Genomic DNA, 13,734 nt, shown 5'->3' with positions numbered 1-13,734 from the left:
TATCAGCTCACGTGTGCCGTGTTCGCCCTCCCGTGGGGAGCTGCTGCCGCGCCCCACCATCTGCACTGCTCTCCTCCCCTTGCCCTCTCCTCCTCCGCCTTCCGTCCCCCTCACCCTGGCGCCCCTGCGCAGTGCCTGCCTCTGCAGTCCTCGGGCGGAGCTGCTCCGCGCAGAGCACACCGGTCCCTCTTCCCAGCCTGCGCCCTTGCCCTCCTCCCCGCCATCTCCGGCTCTCCTACTGCTCTGAGAAAGCTCCGTCTCCCTACTTCCTATCACCTGTTTTTACTTTTACTCTGGGTAATGCCCTGTCGCAGGAAGACAGACAATGGGCTGTTTTAGCTGCGTGCCTGATTTATTTCCCTCGAACGAGGTGCACTGACTTTCCTACAAGTGACTCAGATTTACCCTCCTTTATGGTGGAGTGCTGCTCCACTGTCGTCACCTGCACTTCCTTGTTTCAGACTTTTCCATCTGCCTAGCTGGCCATGAACAGACAGCCGTGGTGGTGAAGACAAGGTCCTGGTGAAAAGTCCCTTTGTGGGTTATTCTTCCCAGGAGTCAGAAGGGAGAAGGGGGAACCAACTACTATTTCTGGAAACAAGCTCCAACTCTGAAGGGAATCAGGGGATCATCACGAAGATTATGGTTTTTTTCACAGTCTCACCAAATAAGCTCTGATGCACAAGTGTTCTCTGACTGCATTGTCAATCTCGGCAGGAAGTGAACTGTGGGCTCCTCTCTCCTCCCACAGGTTGTAGATTTCCGCTATAGAATCCCGAGGAATTTTCACAAATACTTCTTTTGCAGCTTCGTGCTTTTTTAATGCTGCGAAGAAAGGACATACAATTTTCAGTATATGTGAAATGGAAATGGTTCTTCTATGCAATGGTTTCTCAAGGAATCAGATCATTAATTTACAACTTTTACAGGGCGCTGTAACTATTCCAGCTCCAAGGTACTGCTCTTCAAGGTTCTGGTGATCTTTCTACCTGTTTCAGTGTGGCAGTAACACAAAAGCATACAGATGCAGTTATACTTGCACATCCTTTGGCCTTTTTTGTTTTTTTTTGAGACAGGGTCTCACTATGTAATTCAGGCTGGTCCTGAGCTTTGTAGTACAGGCTGGCCTTGAACTCGCAGCCATCCTCCTGCCTTGCCTCCTGCTTCTGTATCTTGAAGAAAGCAATTACACTTCTCAGAGTCTGAGAGCCATGAGATTTTATAGCAGACTGAGGAAGGAAGTGCCACTCCACTGTTAAGCAGGCCCTGTTTCACAACGCCGTGTCTAATACACGAGTACCTGGTGTTCTCGCCATCGATAAAATTCAGGAAAACAAACAAATTCAAAGACAGATGGACTGAACAAAGAACATGAAAGTGCGGCACACCTAGGAATTTCCTCATGATTGCATTGCCTTGTTTCAGGGCTTCTGACCTCTGTGCTGGGTCAAATAACAACCAGTCAATGACATCGATTTTCACACGGTCCTCCTGTTCATTCAGAAGGGAAAAAAAGAAAAAAGCATTAATTTTGTTTCTTTTTAAAATATTCTACAAATTAGAACTAACTTATACCTGCACTTCTGGTGAACAACATGTCCTCTCAAATTCTATAAAAGAATCTAACTTTTCTTACTTTAATTTCCTATGTAACAGCTATTTTTTTTTTTTTTTTTTCATCTTTTTGAGACAGGGTCTCACTATGCAGCTCAGTCTGCCCTTGAGCTCACTTTGTAGCCCAGGCTGGCCTTGAACTCGCAACAATCCTCCTGCCTCAGCCTCCTGATTGCTGGGATTACAGGCATGCACCACCACGCCTGGGAGCTCTCTATTAAAATACAGAAAAATTCCCTGGACAGTGAATCTGGAGTTATATACTGTATGTCCCACTAACTTTAACCGTGTGAGGTTTTATTTTTGGGTGGGGCTGGGGATTGAACCAAGGACCTTACACATAGCATTGCCAAGTGCTCTACCACTAAGCTACATCCCCAACCCAACTGTGCGACTGTTTTAAAAGTAGTACTTTAAAATTTTGTTTCTTAGATATAGCTTCTTTTTCGTTCTGGAAACAGAAGAGTTAATGATTGAAAAGTGTCTTGAATAACCTGATGAACAAAAAACCAATGCTCAGCTGTGTGTGGTGGCACACATGCCTGTAGCCCTAGCACTTGGGAGGCTGAGGCAGGAGGATCACTGAGTTCAAGGCCAGCCTGGGCTACATAAGTGAGTTTAAGGCTAGTCTGCACTAGATAGCAACACCCTGTCTCAAAAAAACAAAAACCAAAAAACACCCGTCCAAAAAGCCAATCCTCAGATTGTTGTTATTAGAGAAACTTTAACATACCTGCAATACTACTACTACTGTAAGTAACCCTTTACAGAAGAAGGTGAATTTACTGCCGATCTTTGCTATTTAAAAGGCTTGGGCAGGGCGGGCGTGGCAGCACACATCTGTACTTCCAGCACTCGCGAGGCTGAGGTAGGAGGATCCCCACGAGTTCAAGGCCAGCCCAGGCAACACAGTGAGTGAATTCAAGGCCAGCCTGAACTGCACAACGAGACCCTGCCTCAAGAAAAATAAAGGGAAAAAAAAGGCCTGGGCTGACGAACATTCTTTAAAAAAATTAAAAGATAGAAGCGAGTATATTTTATGGCAGAAGTTCACCAAGGAACAAAGTAAAGGGTTACTGGAAGTTACACAGCACCCTCACCTTCCACCTGAAATTACCTGAGTAGTGTCACTGTCTTGGTCTAGGTTCAGGTCATGAGGACTAAATTCTTCATCATTTTTCTTTCGAATATTCTCAACTACAGTTTTTGTTATTGTTGCAACGTCCAAATCTAAAATATATTTTGAAATGACAAAACAAAACAAAACCAAGAACAATCAGATACTAATATTCTCTAAGTTACAATGATTTGGTAAATCTGAAATAACAATTTTGCTTTTTTTTTTTTTTGCAGGCCTAGGGATCAAAACAAGGGTTTCATGCTAGGCAAGTATTCTACCACTGAGCCATGTCCCCAGCCCCTACAGCAATAATTCTTAAAAAATCAAATATGTAAAATCTGAAAGCTTTCTGAAATAAAATGCCAAAATTAAAAAATATCTTATATGAGTTATGTTATGTTATTTCACCCCTAAAACAGAACTTCACTGAAAATTTTATTCCTTTTTATCTCCCTCTCAAGAGAATCAAGATTAAAAATTTAAAGGACAAATATTCTAACAGTCGAAATGAAAATCTGCCTACAAAGGTCCATAGATGAAATCTCAACCATTTTTACCTGCTTCCCTAGCCAGCTCCAGGGAAATCTGGCGATGTTCAAAATCTGTGACACCTTCCAAAAACAAGGCGTACTGAGCAACGGCGAGGTCTTGAGGCAAATGACAGCAGTAAAACGCTATGAGGTGTGTGTTCCCCTCATTTATTAAAAGCTGAAAATGGAAAAAAATCCAAGCAGGTCAATAATACGGTAAGTTTCAGAGTAAGCAGCGCCTTGCGTTTCTGTTTTGCGGGCAGTGCTGGGAACTGAGCCCCAAGTTACTAAGAAGCGCTAGTGAAGTGTAGTCAGGGGAACTCAAAGACCCCGATGGGTGAACTGCTGCCACCGGGCACTGACGTGTCACCACTCTGAGTTATATTTTAGTTACACTAGTAAGAAAGTCAGGACCCAGTTCCCCAAAGTTTACCTGTATGTATGTCTTCAAAACTTCAACCGAGGCGTCTTCCTTCACGGGACAGAAGACATAATTCAGTGATGAAAACACCGCTGCTTATATGCGCCAGTAATAAAATTTCTAATAAACATCATGCTATTAAATCATTTAATAATTTTAATATACACTGTTAAACAATAATTATACACCTGGCAAAGCTCGCACACTGCCTGATTTCACCTTACCATAACTCTCTGTGGGTACTTAGTACACTGTTCACATTTTACAGAGTAAGAAGCAAACACCAAGGTTTTTTTTCTTAACTCAGAATTCCACAACTGAAGGTACTGCATAAGGATGTGAACTCAGAGGTCTGACACCGAAGCTCAAGCTTTCAACTACTGCATCGTTTCTATGTGTATTCCTGACGAAAGTGTTATCAAACATTCAGGAAAAAAAGGAAACTAAGAAGAGAAGAAAACAAAGATTCTCACAGAGAACTCAGTCCGGCTCAGCTCGCTCAGCCGCTTGGTCTGAGCTGGGTACTGGTGAGGGTAAGGGTCTCGACAGGGGGAAACCTTACATCCTTTGGCCGAGCCTACAAGCCTAATGGTCTCTCACAGTGAGCTACTACTGGATGACTGAGACGACAGCAAAGACTTCCACACGCCTGTCACCATTTCCAGAGAACACCGACAAAACCACGTGCTTCCCGATGACCCCGACATAGCCTCAGCTTTGGGGAAGATACCCTGCTTGCTTTTGTTTACTTTGGTCTGCAGTCCCAGGGTGCGGAAGAACAGGGTGAGGTGCGTCATGAAGCGGAGGAGGTGCCCGGGGAGCTTGCTCCCGCTTTTAGAAAGCCATCTGCTGAACTCATCCATCAAACCTGTGGCCGTCAGAGCGAAGAGCACAGTCAGACAGACGTGACCGAGGCTATGAAGTGTGCTAAAACAGGGCAAATACAGTAAGAGACACGGTCGATAGCCCCCTCACGACAGCCCCCTCCAACTCCTGCCACCACTGCTGCCACTCTGAGGCAGCTCTGGAGTTCCTCTGGTGCCCGCTGCACCCCCCTCCAACTCCTGCCACCACTGCTGCCACTCTGAGGCAGCTCTGGAGCTCCTCTGGTGCCCACTGCACTGCTCCGGCTGCTTCCGCATACCACAGTGACTCACCACATTTCCTTCTGGGGTCGGTCTGACTCGGAAGGCCGAGAGGCGCACAGTGCCCACCCACTGAATACGGTGGACACTACGGACTCTGTAATGTTTCCATTTGACATAAACTGCCAATAACAGTCAGCGCGACATGACTCAAAACTAGGGTGCGTATTTCAGTAAGATTAGTGAAACACACTGTTATTAACTCCCCTCAGAACACTCAAAGTGCTCTCCCTCGCGGTGAGCACAGGTGACCAGCGGCTCTCCCGGGCGGGCAGAGGTGCAGAGAGTCTGCCCTGTCGTTCAGGCCAGCCTTGAGCTCAGCGTGCAGCCCAGGTTTGCACTCGGTACCAGCAGCCCTCCCGCGTGGGCTCCTGGGTGCTGGGACTGCAGGGGTGCCCACCACGCCCGGCGAGCCGCTGAAGACTTAGGCCCTGGACCTCTCGCTCGCTGCTGCTCACCTCACAGTTACCGTGCCGTCATCACCGCTTCACTGTTAGCTACATCCTCCTCAACAGCCTCTGGTTACATTAAAGCTTTATTTTGTAACAACACGTAAAAGGTTACATCCAGATAGGTGGATATTTATTAACCTTACAAGCGTGGTGTGTCATGCATTGCTTTGATAACTTACAAAAATTACTCTAAGAAAATGAAGAAGTCAAAGTAAAATAAAACTATAGCTTACCATCGATGTTTCCCAGGATAAGGAACCTTTGAACTATATGATAATGTTCTTGATTCTCTTCCAGAACTCTCTGAAAAATTTTTTGCATTTTCTGTAAATCTTCTGAAGTCATTCTGGAGTATCTACTCACTGTTAAACTAAAAATCTCAAACTTTTGAAGGGACACACACTAAGTAGGAAAAGAAGGCCTCAGAAAGACCAATATAAGACGAAAGATGGGAAAGACACTATCTTCAAAGTATTCTCAAGGTTTAGAAACCCAGGACTGAACAATATCTTTGAAAGTAGAGAACCACTATACAGCAAGGTAATCTCTAGGAATATTAATAACTATTACTCTTTATGTTTTCGTCCTATTTATCTTGTCACAACATGGTGGACCAGAAAGGAAGGACCTATATGAATTATGCAATATAAATTATAACATTTCTTTCAAGAGAAGCAGCAGGAGTAGAAACCATTTTCTTAGGTATTTTCTTCTGCACATCATTAAATAATGAATCAAAATAGGTAAAGAGTAGAGAAAACCATTTATAAGTGCATGCAGCTTAGTTTCTTGAAAAATGAGTTTTTTTGGTGAAGTAATTCTCTCCTCTCTCTTTGGGGACTGAATGCAAGGCCTATGAACTGATCCACATTCCCTATTCTTCTTTTGTTCTGAGGCTGGACTTGATTTTGCAATTCTTCTGTTTCGGCTTTCCAGAGTGCTGGGACTGACAGGCATGTGTCACCAAGTCTGGCTTAAATTATTTTAAAGAAATATTATTTTTAAAAAATATTGATTATCTGGGAGACTAGGAAAAAATTTTTATTAATTCTCCATTATATATCTTAAAATTTCACGAAATGGAGTTAAATGTAGCATATGCATATATTTGCATATATGCAAGAGCCAACCCTAAACCAAAGAATAATGAATCATTTGCATAATTTTCAGTCTTTTAAAGAATGTCCCTAGCCAGGCATGGTGGTAATCTCAGCACTTGGGAGGCTGATGCAGGAGGATCACTGTGAGTCTGAGGCCAGCCTAGACTACTGAGTTCAAGACCAGCCTGAACTACGTGGCAAGATCCTGTCTCAAAAAAAGAGAAATGTCTCTAATTTTGATAACAGCCAAAGGAAAGAAGGGAAAGGGGAACAATGTTTCACAAATGAGCTAGTGCAGACAGAATAACATTTCCTTACTCTGTATGTATCTACTAACAAGTTTATATTTACATTTACCTTTTTATCAGTAGCTTGAAGTTCTTCAAAAACCTTTTCTAAGGTCCAACTTCAAAAGAATAAAACAGAAAAGGATAGAATAATATTAACAATATGAAAAAGAGCTGTGACATAAAACTTTAAGGAGCATACCACAAATCACTCTAATCATAAAAACAAACCAATAAACCAATACACTCACTTTGCCTCTAGATACTCTCTAGGGAGTTCCTCGGTTTCATTCTGGGCCATGACTGACAGCCGGATCTCCTGTTCCACCAGGTTGTCCACCATCGCCCGGAAGTAGGCCCACACCGTGTCCTCCCAGGTGTCACAGACAGGAAGCAGCTTTTTCCCGTTCCGAAACAGAAACAGACCCCCCCAACAAAAGGAATGGTCCATGGACATGGACAATACCGTCACTTTATTGTGATAGAAAACATGCGGGTTTAAATAAAATTGTACTAAACAACTTCCTTTTCTCTCATTTTACGCACTTGGAACTACTAAGATTTTTTCCATACCAAATTCACACAGCACCAATTTTGCGTGCTGTACAAGATGGCATTTTAACTGGTTAGCATCCCTCAAAAGAGCTGTAAAGTGTAGAGGATAGCAGAGGCGCTAAGAAACATATACGCTATGTAAGACAACCTGAGCGCTCACTGCCTCTTGGTACTTTTCTGGATATAGCTTTGGGTATTAGAAGTCATCAATCACTGTGGGTTGCAATTAAACTGACATATTTTAGTTAGAAATTACAGCCTCATTTCATTAAAACACCATGCATGTAAGGAATACATCATGTTAAATCCCTATTATGTTTCATACTTATCTCTATCATTGCTACTTTTAGGAAGTAGCTTAAGTTTGTAAGGTTTTTATATACATTAGCATATTTTATGCATCTGGTTTTAATCCACAGAAAAAATATTCAAAGGCTACATACCTGTTTGAGATTCCCACTTAAAGCTGCATAAATTGCTCTCTCGTATTTATTAAAACGTTCCTAAAATAGAAGGAATATAAACAGATTTGATATATTTTTTTATCAGAATGTTAATTTTCCTCCTAATCTGGAATATTGCCATTTCTTACAGATAGAACCTATTTTGTGAGTTTCTAAACTTTAGAGAAAGACCTAGTAACAAGAAGTAAGAATCTTTTGATGAAATAATACTGAAATCTTCAGGCAAAGTCTCGCATTTAAATTCCTTCCATAGGATGAAAGCAGACCCGACTGTAACAGATGTTCTGATTATACATTTTGTATAACCAAAGTTTAGTCTATAGCATCCGAATAGGAGTCTTCTCCTAGAAAGCTTCTAAGTACCCGATAATCCCTGATGCTGCCCTAAGAACACCACCAAAGCAACACATGCTTGTATCTGCACTTGATTCTTAAGTAGAATTATATTCCCCACGCTACCCTGTTCAGGTCAGTGGTCCTATAAACAGCGTTTCAAGCTCTCTAGCCACGCAAACGGGAGACCTGAGAGGCTCTGAATGACTGCGCCCAGCTCTGCGGTCTGTTTCCAGGAGGGTCCGACCGGTCTTGTTCCCTCCGCTCCATTCCCACCAGTCCTCCCCTAGGAGGGGCCCTATTACTTAGTGGGGGAACAACTCTGACAGGCTCCTACGTCAGCTTTTAGTCCTTACAATTTAAAAGTCTATTCTCCATGCCTGCTCATCTCTAAAACACTGCTGCAGTGGGCCCTCCAAGTTCTGTGACTCTTCTGACACCCAATTCTACGAGCAAAGTTCAGGGCTTTTCAAGGCGAAGAAGCCCAATTACTGTAGGGTGTGACTCTTAACCGCCGCACAGAAATAAGACTGTGCTACCATTTTACCGACTGTTTATATAGCACTGATGATTTTCTTTCTCTTTTTTTGTGGTATCAGGGATTGAACCCATGGGGTTGAACCCATTTGAGATACACTCTTGGCCCTCCATATGCTTTAGTTTGAGACAAGGTCTTGCTAAGTGGCCCAGGCTGAGCTTGAACTTGCAGAACTCCTGCCTCAGCCTCCAAGAGGCTGGCATTACAGGCACGCACCACCACAGCTGACTCACTGATGACATTTTTGGGACTGTTCTCTTAACTTCATCTTTTCATAAGCGCTGTGAATTCTGTGCTGGGACAGTGCAATTTGCATGTCGTACTGATTTTTAGGAATGCCTATGCTGTGTCATTATGGAACTGACTATGCAGTGTTTCTCTAACAAGCCACCTACCCCAGCCTGGCAAACCTGCCACCCCTGGAGTCTCCCAGCCAGTATATGTTACTCTGAATCCCTTCCTCTGTTCTCATTCTCAACAACCCAAACGCTACTGATTTTAAAAGTTCTACTTGGCCACTGCCACCAGGAAGCCAGCTTTAAATTTTACCCCATGTTTTTCTGTAAACTTATTTGGTACGTCCTTTATATTTTTGCCTTATATCAGTGTTTAGTTCTTAGTATTTGGTGCCTCTCAAATTTTTTTGTTTTTGTTTTTTGTCTTTTTGAGACAGGGTCTCGCTATGCAGTTCAGGCAGGTCTTCAGCTCACTTTGTAGTCCAGGTTCGTCTTGAACTCACATTGATCCTCTTGCCTCAGCCTCCCGAGTGCTGGGATTACAGGTGTGTGCCACCATGCCTGGTTCAAATTCTGGTAAGCAGTTAAGACTATTTCTCAATTTCACTAGAACTCTGAAGACAGAACTTTAGTTTTAGCTGCTCTGAACATTTCACAGCCCCGCAGTAGATCTTCACTTAACCTGCAGTAAAGGTCAGTGTCAAGGGCTGGGGATTTAGCCCCACGGCACAGCGCCCGCCTGCAAGCATGAGGTCATGAGTTCGATCCCGGTACTGGAAAAACAACCCAGTGTGAGCGAATACGTTATTTGTCTTACATCTTCTGCCATTCTCCAGCAACTAATCTTCCAAATGCGTCGATAGGGATTCCCTTCCACGGGCTCTAATTCTGCTCCTATTTCTATAAAACAGTAAAATAAATATACATTTTAAATGAGACTTTTATCTCTGTCATGTCTAAAAAGAAAAGTACAGTTCACAAAGACTAGCATTTGTAGCCAAGTGCCTTTGCCCCACTCTCAGAATAGAACCTACACACCTCCATGAAGGTTGGGGTCGTGGTAGAGTTTCCAGCCTTCCAGGGTGGCGGCTCTCCATGCCTGACCACAGCGTTTACAGAGTCGCTGCGCCTTGAGGAACGAGAAAGGTGACACTGCCTGGGCAATACCGAAAAGTACTCGTGACTTAGAGTACGGCGAGACCGATATACGACAAGATTACATAATCTGAGGCACCAATGTTACAGCATGTAGATAATTAGTACCGGCATTGCCGGGCGTGGTGGCGCACGCCTGTAATCCCAGCACTCGGGAGGCTGAGGCAGGAGGATTGCTGTGGGTTTGAGGCCAGCCTGGGCTACAAAGTGAGCTCAAGGCCAGCCTGTACTGCATAGCCAGACCCTGTCTCAAAAAGACACACAAAAAAAAAAAAAAAAAAAAAAGTACCGGCAGTCCACTTTACCAACATGTGCATGCATTTCTGTCTCTTTGTTTTTATTTTTATAGCAATTCCTTTTCTCTTGGATTTCAGGCTTACATGTGGGTTCTCATGGTGCCTACCAGCATTTAATTCTGCTAGAAACAAGGAGGGTTAAAGAGGTTGATGCCCTGGACTCACAGAGAGTATGAAAAAAGTATGGACTCACTGCAAGTATTATCAAAGCACTGTTAGTTGCTATAATGACAAGGGTGCTAGTGCTCATGTAGCACACTGACAACAGTTTAAATTCAAACTGACCAAGAAGAAATCTGAGCGCCAACACAGCTCTCCAGTGCCTAAATAGTGTCACCTAGGGTTAGACTTACTTTAAACTTTTGTTTTCAGGTCTAAGGATTGAACTCAGGGCCATCACAATACCACAAGCCCTTTTTATTTTTGAGACAGGGTACAAAATTACCTAAGTAATTGCCCAAGTTGAGCTTGACTTGGGTTCCTCCTGCCTCAGCCTCCCAGAATACTTGAACTACAGGCATGAGCCACCACACCTAGCTTATTTTAAACTCTTAAAAATCAGAAGTACAGGTGGACATAGTGGTATACACCTGTAATAAACGGATTCTGGGAGGCTGAGGCAGGAGGATCACAAGTTTGAATCCAGCATTGGCAACTTAGTAAGACCCTGCTTCAAAATAAAAAATTTTAAAAAGGCTGGGGATATAGCCCAGTGTGAAAACCCTAGGTTCCATTCCCAGCAGTCAAAAAAAAAAATCTCAGCAGACATAATGAGGATGTACCTACGGTATGCAGTATAATACAGAGAAGCAAAGTGTGACTTGTTAAGAGTTCTCTAATAATTAGAGCCCCACACACTAAAGGGCACGGCTCTCTAAAGCAGTGTGCGTCTCATCAATGGAAACGTTCAGTGCAGAAGAGGGATCTAGAAATACCATCGAGGAGATTATCCCGCTGGATAAGCACATGGAGTAGCCACGAAGATCTCTTTCACCCTAAAGAGCCTCTGGCTTTTTGAAACTGAACAAGCAGGGTACTGTGTGCTTTACCTCATCCGTCATTCCAGCACGGATCAGCGTGAAAAGATATTTAAGCAATCGAACTTCATCTTCTCTATCCAGATCATCCAGGGGCATTTTCTGTCTTATGGGAGCATCAGGATCCTGTTAACAGAATCACAACCCATTAGCGCAGTGCTGGAGGTCAAAGCCAGCGCACTGCAAGCACTCTACCGAGCTACACCCCAGCACCCCGGCACGGTGCCTGCATACACGTTACGTGCTATGAGGGGACGGTAACTCTGTCCTGAGCTGTACACAGAAATAAACTCCTTTATGGTTTAGTTTAGTGAAGGGAATAAAAGTGCCACAGATGTCCCCAACAGTCTGCTACCCGCTCCCTTGGGTTCTTCTGGCCCATGACGGCACGTGCCTGGCTCAGACAAGGGGGCACCACTAGCCGAAAGCAGCCGACACCAGGCAGCTGACTGTCACAGCACCCACATGGCCAAGGCAGGTCGACGTAACTACACCTAGACGGTGGCCAAACAGCAGAAACTGGAGGGAGCCGTGCTGCGACTGGAAAGTGACTCTCAGCACATATGGAGTCTACTAAATGTGCACCTAGTATCAATGCTACGGAAAATGCAACACTGTCCAGTAAGAAAACTACGTAGCTTTGTAATAAACAAAATCCCCTGAAATGACTCTTCCTACCTACTCCCTTCCACGTGCTTTTACACGTCTAGTATACTACACTGCCCTCACTTCGGAAGCAAAGAGTACACATGTTCTACATGATGAAATTCAAACAGAAAGCTAAACATGACTTACTGCAAACGTTACTGAACGCATGGCAGTATAAACATCAAGTCAGAGAATGACGTACACTGTAGGCCAACTGGCCACTTTCACAGGATTTTACAGACACACTCAATTTTGGAACATGGTCTCTCTGGCAAAAAGGAAATCACTACTTTTCAGCTAAGAGAAAATGATTTTCAGCTATTGCTCAGTACAAGGTAATTTAGCTATAATGTTTTTCAAGATCTTCCAGTAGTTTTTAGACAATTTTCATCACAAACCATTTTTTTTTGGTACCAGGAATCAAATTCAGGACCTTGCACCTGCCAGGCAGGTGCTTATGCCACTGAGCTATATCCCCAGCCCTCAAACCATTTTTGTTACCAAGTGAGTTTCATGAACTTTTTCAATTGCTACTTACTTATTTCACTCATCATTGAAACATATGCATCTACCAATCACAAAGGTCCATTCCTTTACTCCTGAAAGTCTGGCACCTGTTCTTTGCAAATACATTGCATTGCTATTACTCACACCCCGTAGTAATAACTCTTTTAATCTCAAGTTAACTCACAAGGATGCATTTTTTTTTTTTGTCTTTTTGAGACAGGGTCTCGCTATGCAATTCAGGCTGGCCTTGAGGTCACTCTGTAGCTCAGGCTGGCCTCAAACTCAAAACAATCCTCCTGCCTTAGCCTCCCGAGTGCTAGGATTACAGGTGTGCACCACCACACGCGGCCCACAAGGATGTATTTTAACCATTCTTTTCTAAAAAAAAAAACAGTTTTCATGAGTTACTACATTATAATTAAAGAGTCAAATCTTAGCATGAGACCAAAACTGATTTGTTTTTAACACTGGCATATTTCCATATTTTCTTTTACACTTTCCATATTTTCTTTTATAATTTACAAGCAATGGATAAATTCAAATACATCCCATCATTCCACTGCAACTTGAGAGTAAAATGTTAGTATGTGTAAACTTCAGGAAACTACAAAAGGATCCAAAAGAAGAAAAACTGTTAGCCTTAAAAAGAAAAAACCAACTTAACCTTTGAAAACAACCTTTATTTCTAAGAATACTTACCAGTTCAGTGACAAGAGGACGGGCACTTCCTATGGAAGAAGCGAGCTGCCGTTGTTTTAAAATATGGAGGGTATTTTCCCTAAAAGAAAAAGTACCAAAAATTTTGAAAGGGACAATTTAAATGGGCCTATTAAAAAAATCAAATCAAGTCAAGATCACAAAAAAGATGACAAAACTAGAAAAAAATCTTTCAGGGAATAGCAGTGTAACTAAGATGATGCTGAACACTTTTTCATGCCTTTACTGGTCATTCACCCATCTGCTTTTGTGAGGTATCTGTTAGGGCTTTGCTCTTTCTGCCAGGTTACCTTCTTACTACTAAGTCGCAGCTGTTGGTGAACTATATGTTCTATGTTCCTCCCAGTCTGTGGCTTGCTCTCCCTTATTTTTTTAATGGCATCTTTTAATTGGAAATTTTTCATCTGTTTGTTTTCTGAGACAGGGTCACGCTATGTAGCCACGGCTGGCCTCCCCTCTTGATTCTCCTGCCTCATCCTTCTGAGTGCTGGGATTACAGGCGTGCACCACCATGCCTGGCAGACAAGTGTGTAAATTTTACTTAGTCAGCTTTCTCTTGAGAGCGTGTGCGCGGGTCCC

At 43.2% G+C, this 13,734-nt stretch overlaps 1 protein-coding gene across 2 annotated transcripts in view; it reads right to left on the bottom strand.

Moving 5' to 3' along the window:
- Positions 1 to 13,734, bottom strand: part of Nup107 (nucleoporin 107kDa) — a 52,945-nt gene that overhangs the window by 9,507 nt on the left and 29,704 nt on the right. For both annotated transcript variants that reach the window (XM_005397476.2, XM_013520899.1), the window contains 14 exons: positions 13,138 to 13,216; positions 11,296 to 11,409; positions 9,834 to 9,924; positions 9,613 to 9,695; positions 7,668 to 7,727; positions 6,921 to 7,066; positions 6,740 to 6,788; positions 5,516 to 5,585; positions 4,435 to 4,553; positions 3,698 to 3,736; positions 3,292 to 3,442; positions 2,732 to 2,844; positions 1,389 to 1,491; positions 665 to 825 (listed from right to left, as the gene is read on the bottom strand). In XM_005397476.2, the coding sequence (XP_005397533.1) occupies positions 665 to 825; positions 1,389 to 1,491; positions 2,732 to 2,844; positions 3,292 to 3,442; positions 3,698 to 3,736; positions 4,435 to 4,553; positions 5,516 to 5,585; positions 6,740 to 6,788; positions 6,921 to 7,066; positions 7,668 to 7,727; positions 9,613 to 9,695; positions 9,834 to 9,924; positions 11,296 to 11,409; positions 13,138 to 13,216 (1,378 nt within the window). The remainder of the gene's footprint in view (positions 1 to 664; positions 826 to 1,388; positions 1,492 to 2,731; positions 2,845 to 3,291; positions 3,443 to 3,697; positions 3,737 to 4,434; positions 4,554 to 5,515; positions 5,586 to 6,739; positions 6,789 to 6,920; positions 7,067 to 7,667; positions 7,728 to 9,612; positions 9,696 to 9,833; positions 9,925 to 11,295; positions 11,410 to 13,137; positions 13,217 to 13,734) is intronic.

This window comes from Chinchilla lanigera, unplaced genomic scaffold (assembly GCF_000276665.1).
Source record: "Chinchilla lanigera isolate Chin_1 unplaced genomic scaffold, ChiLan1.0 scaffold00057, whole genome shotgun sequence".
Taxonomy (NCBI): domain Eukaryota; kingdom Metazoa; phylum Chordata; class Mammalia; order Rodentia; family Chinchillidae; genus Chinchilla; species Chinchilla lanigera.
This window is presented reverse-complemented; position numbering and strand designations above follow the sequence as displayed.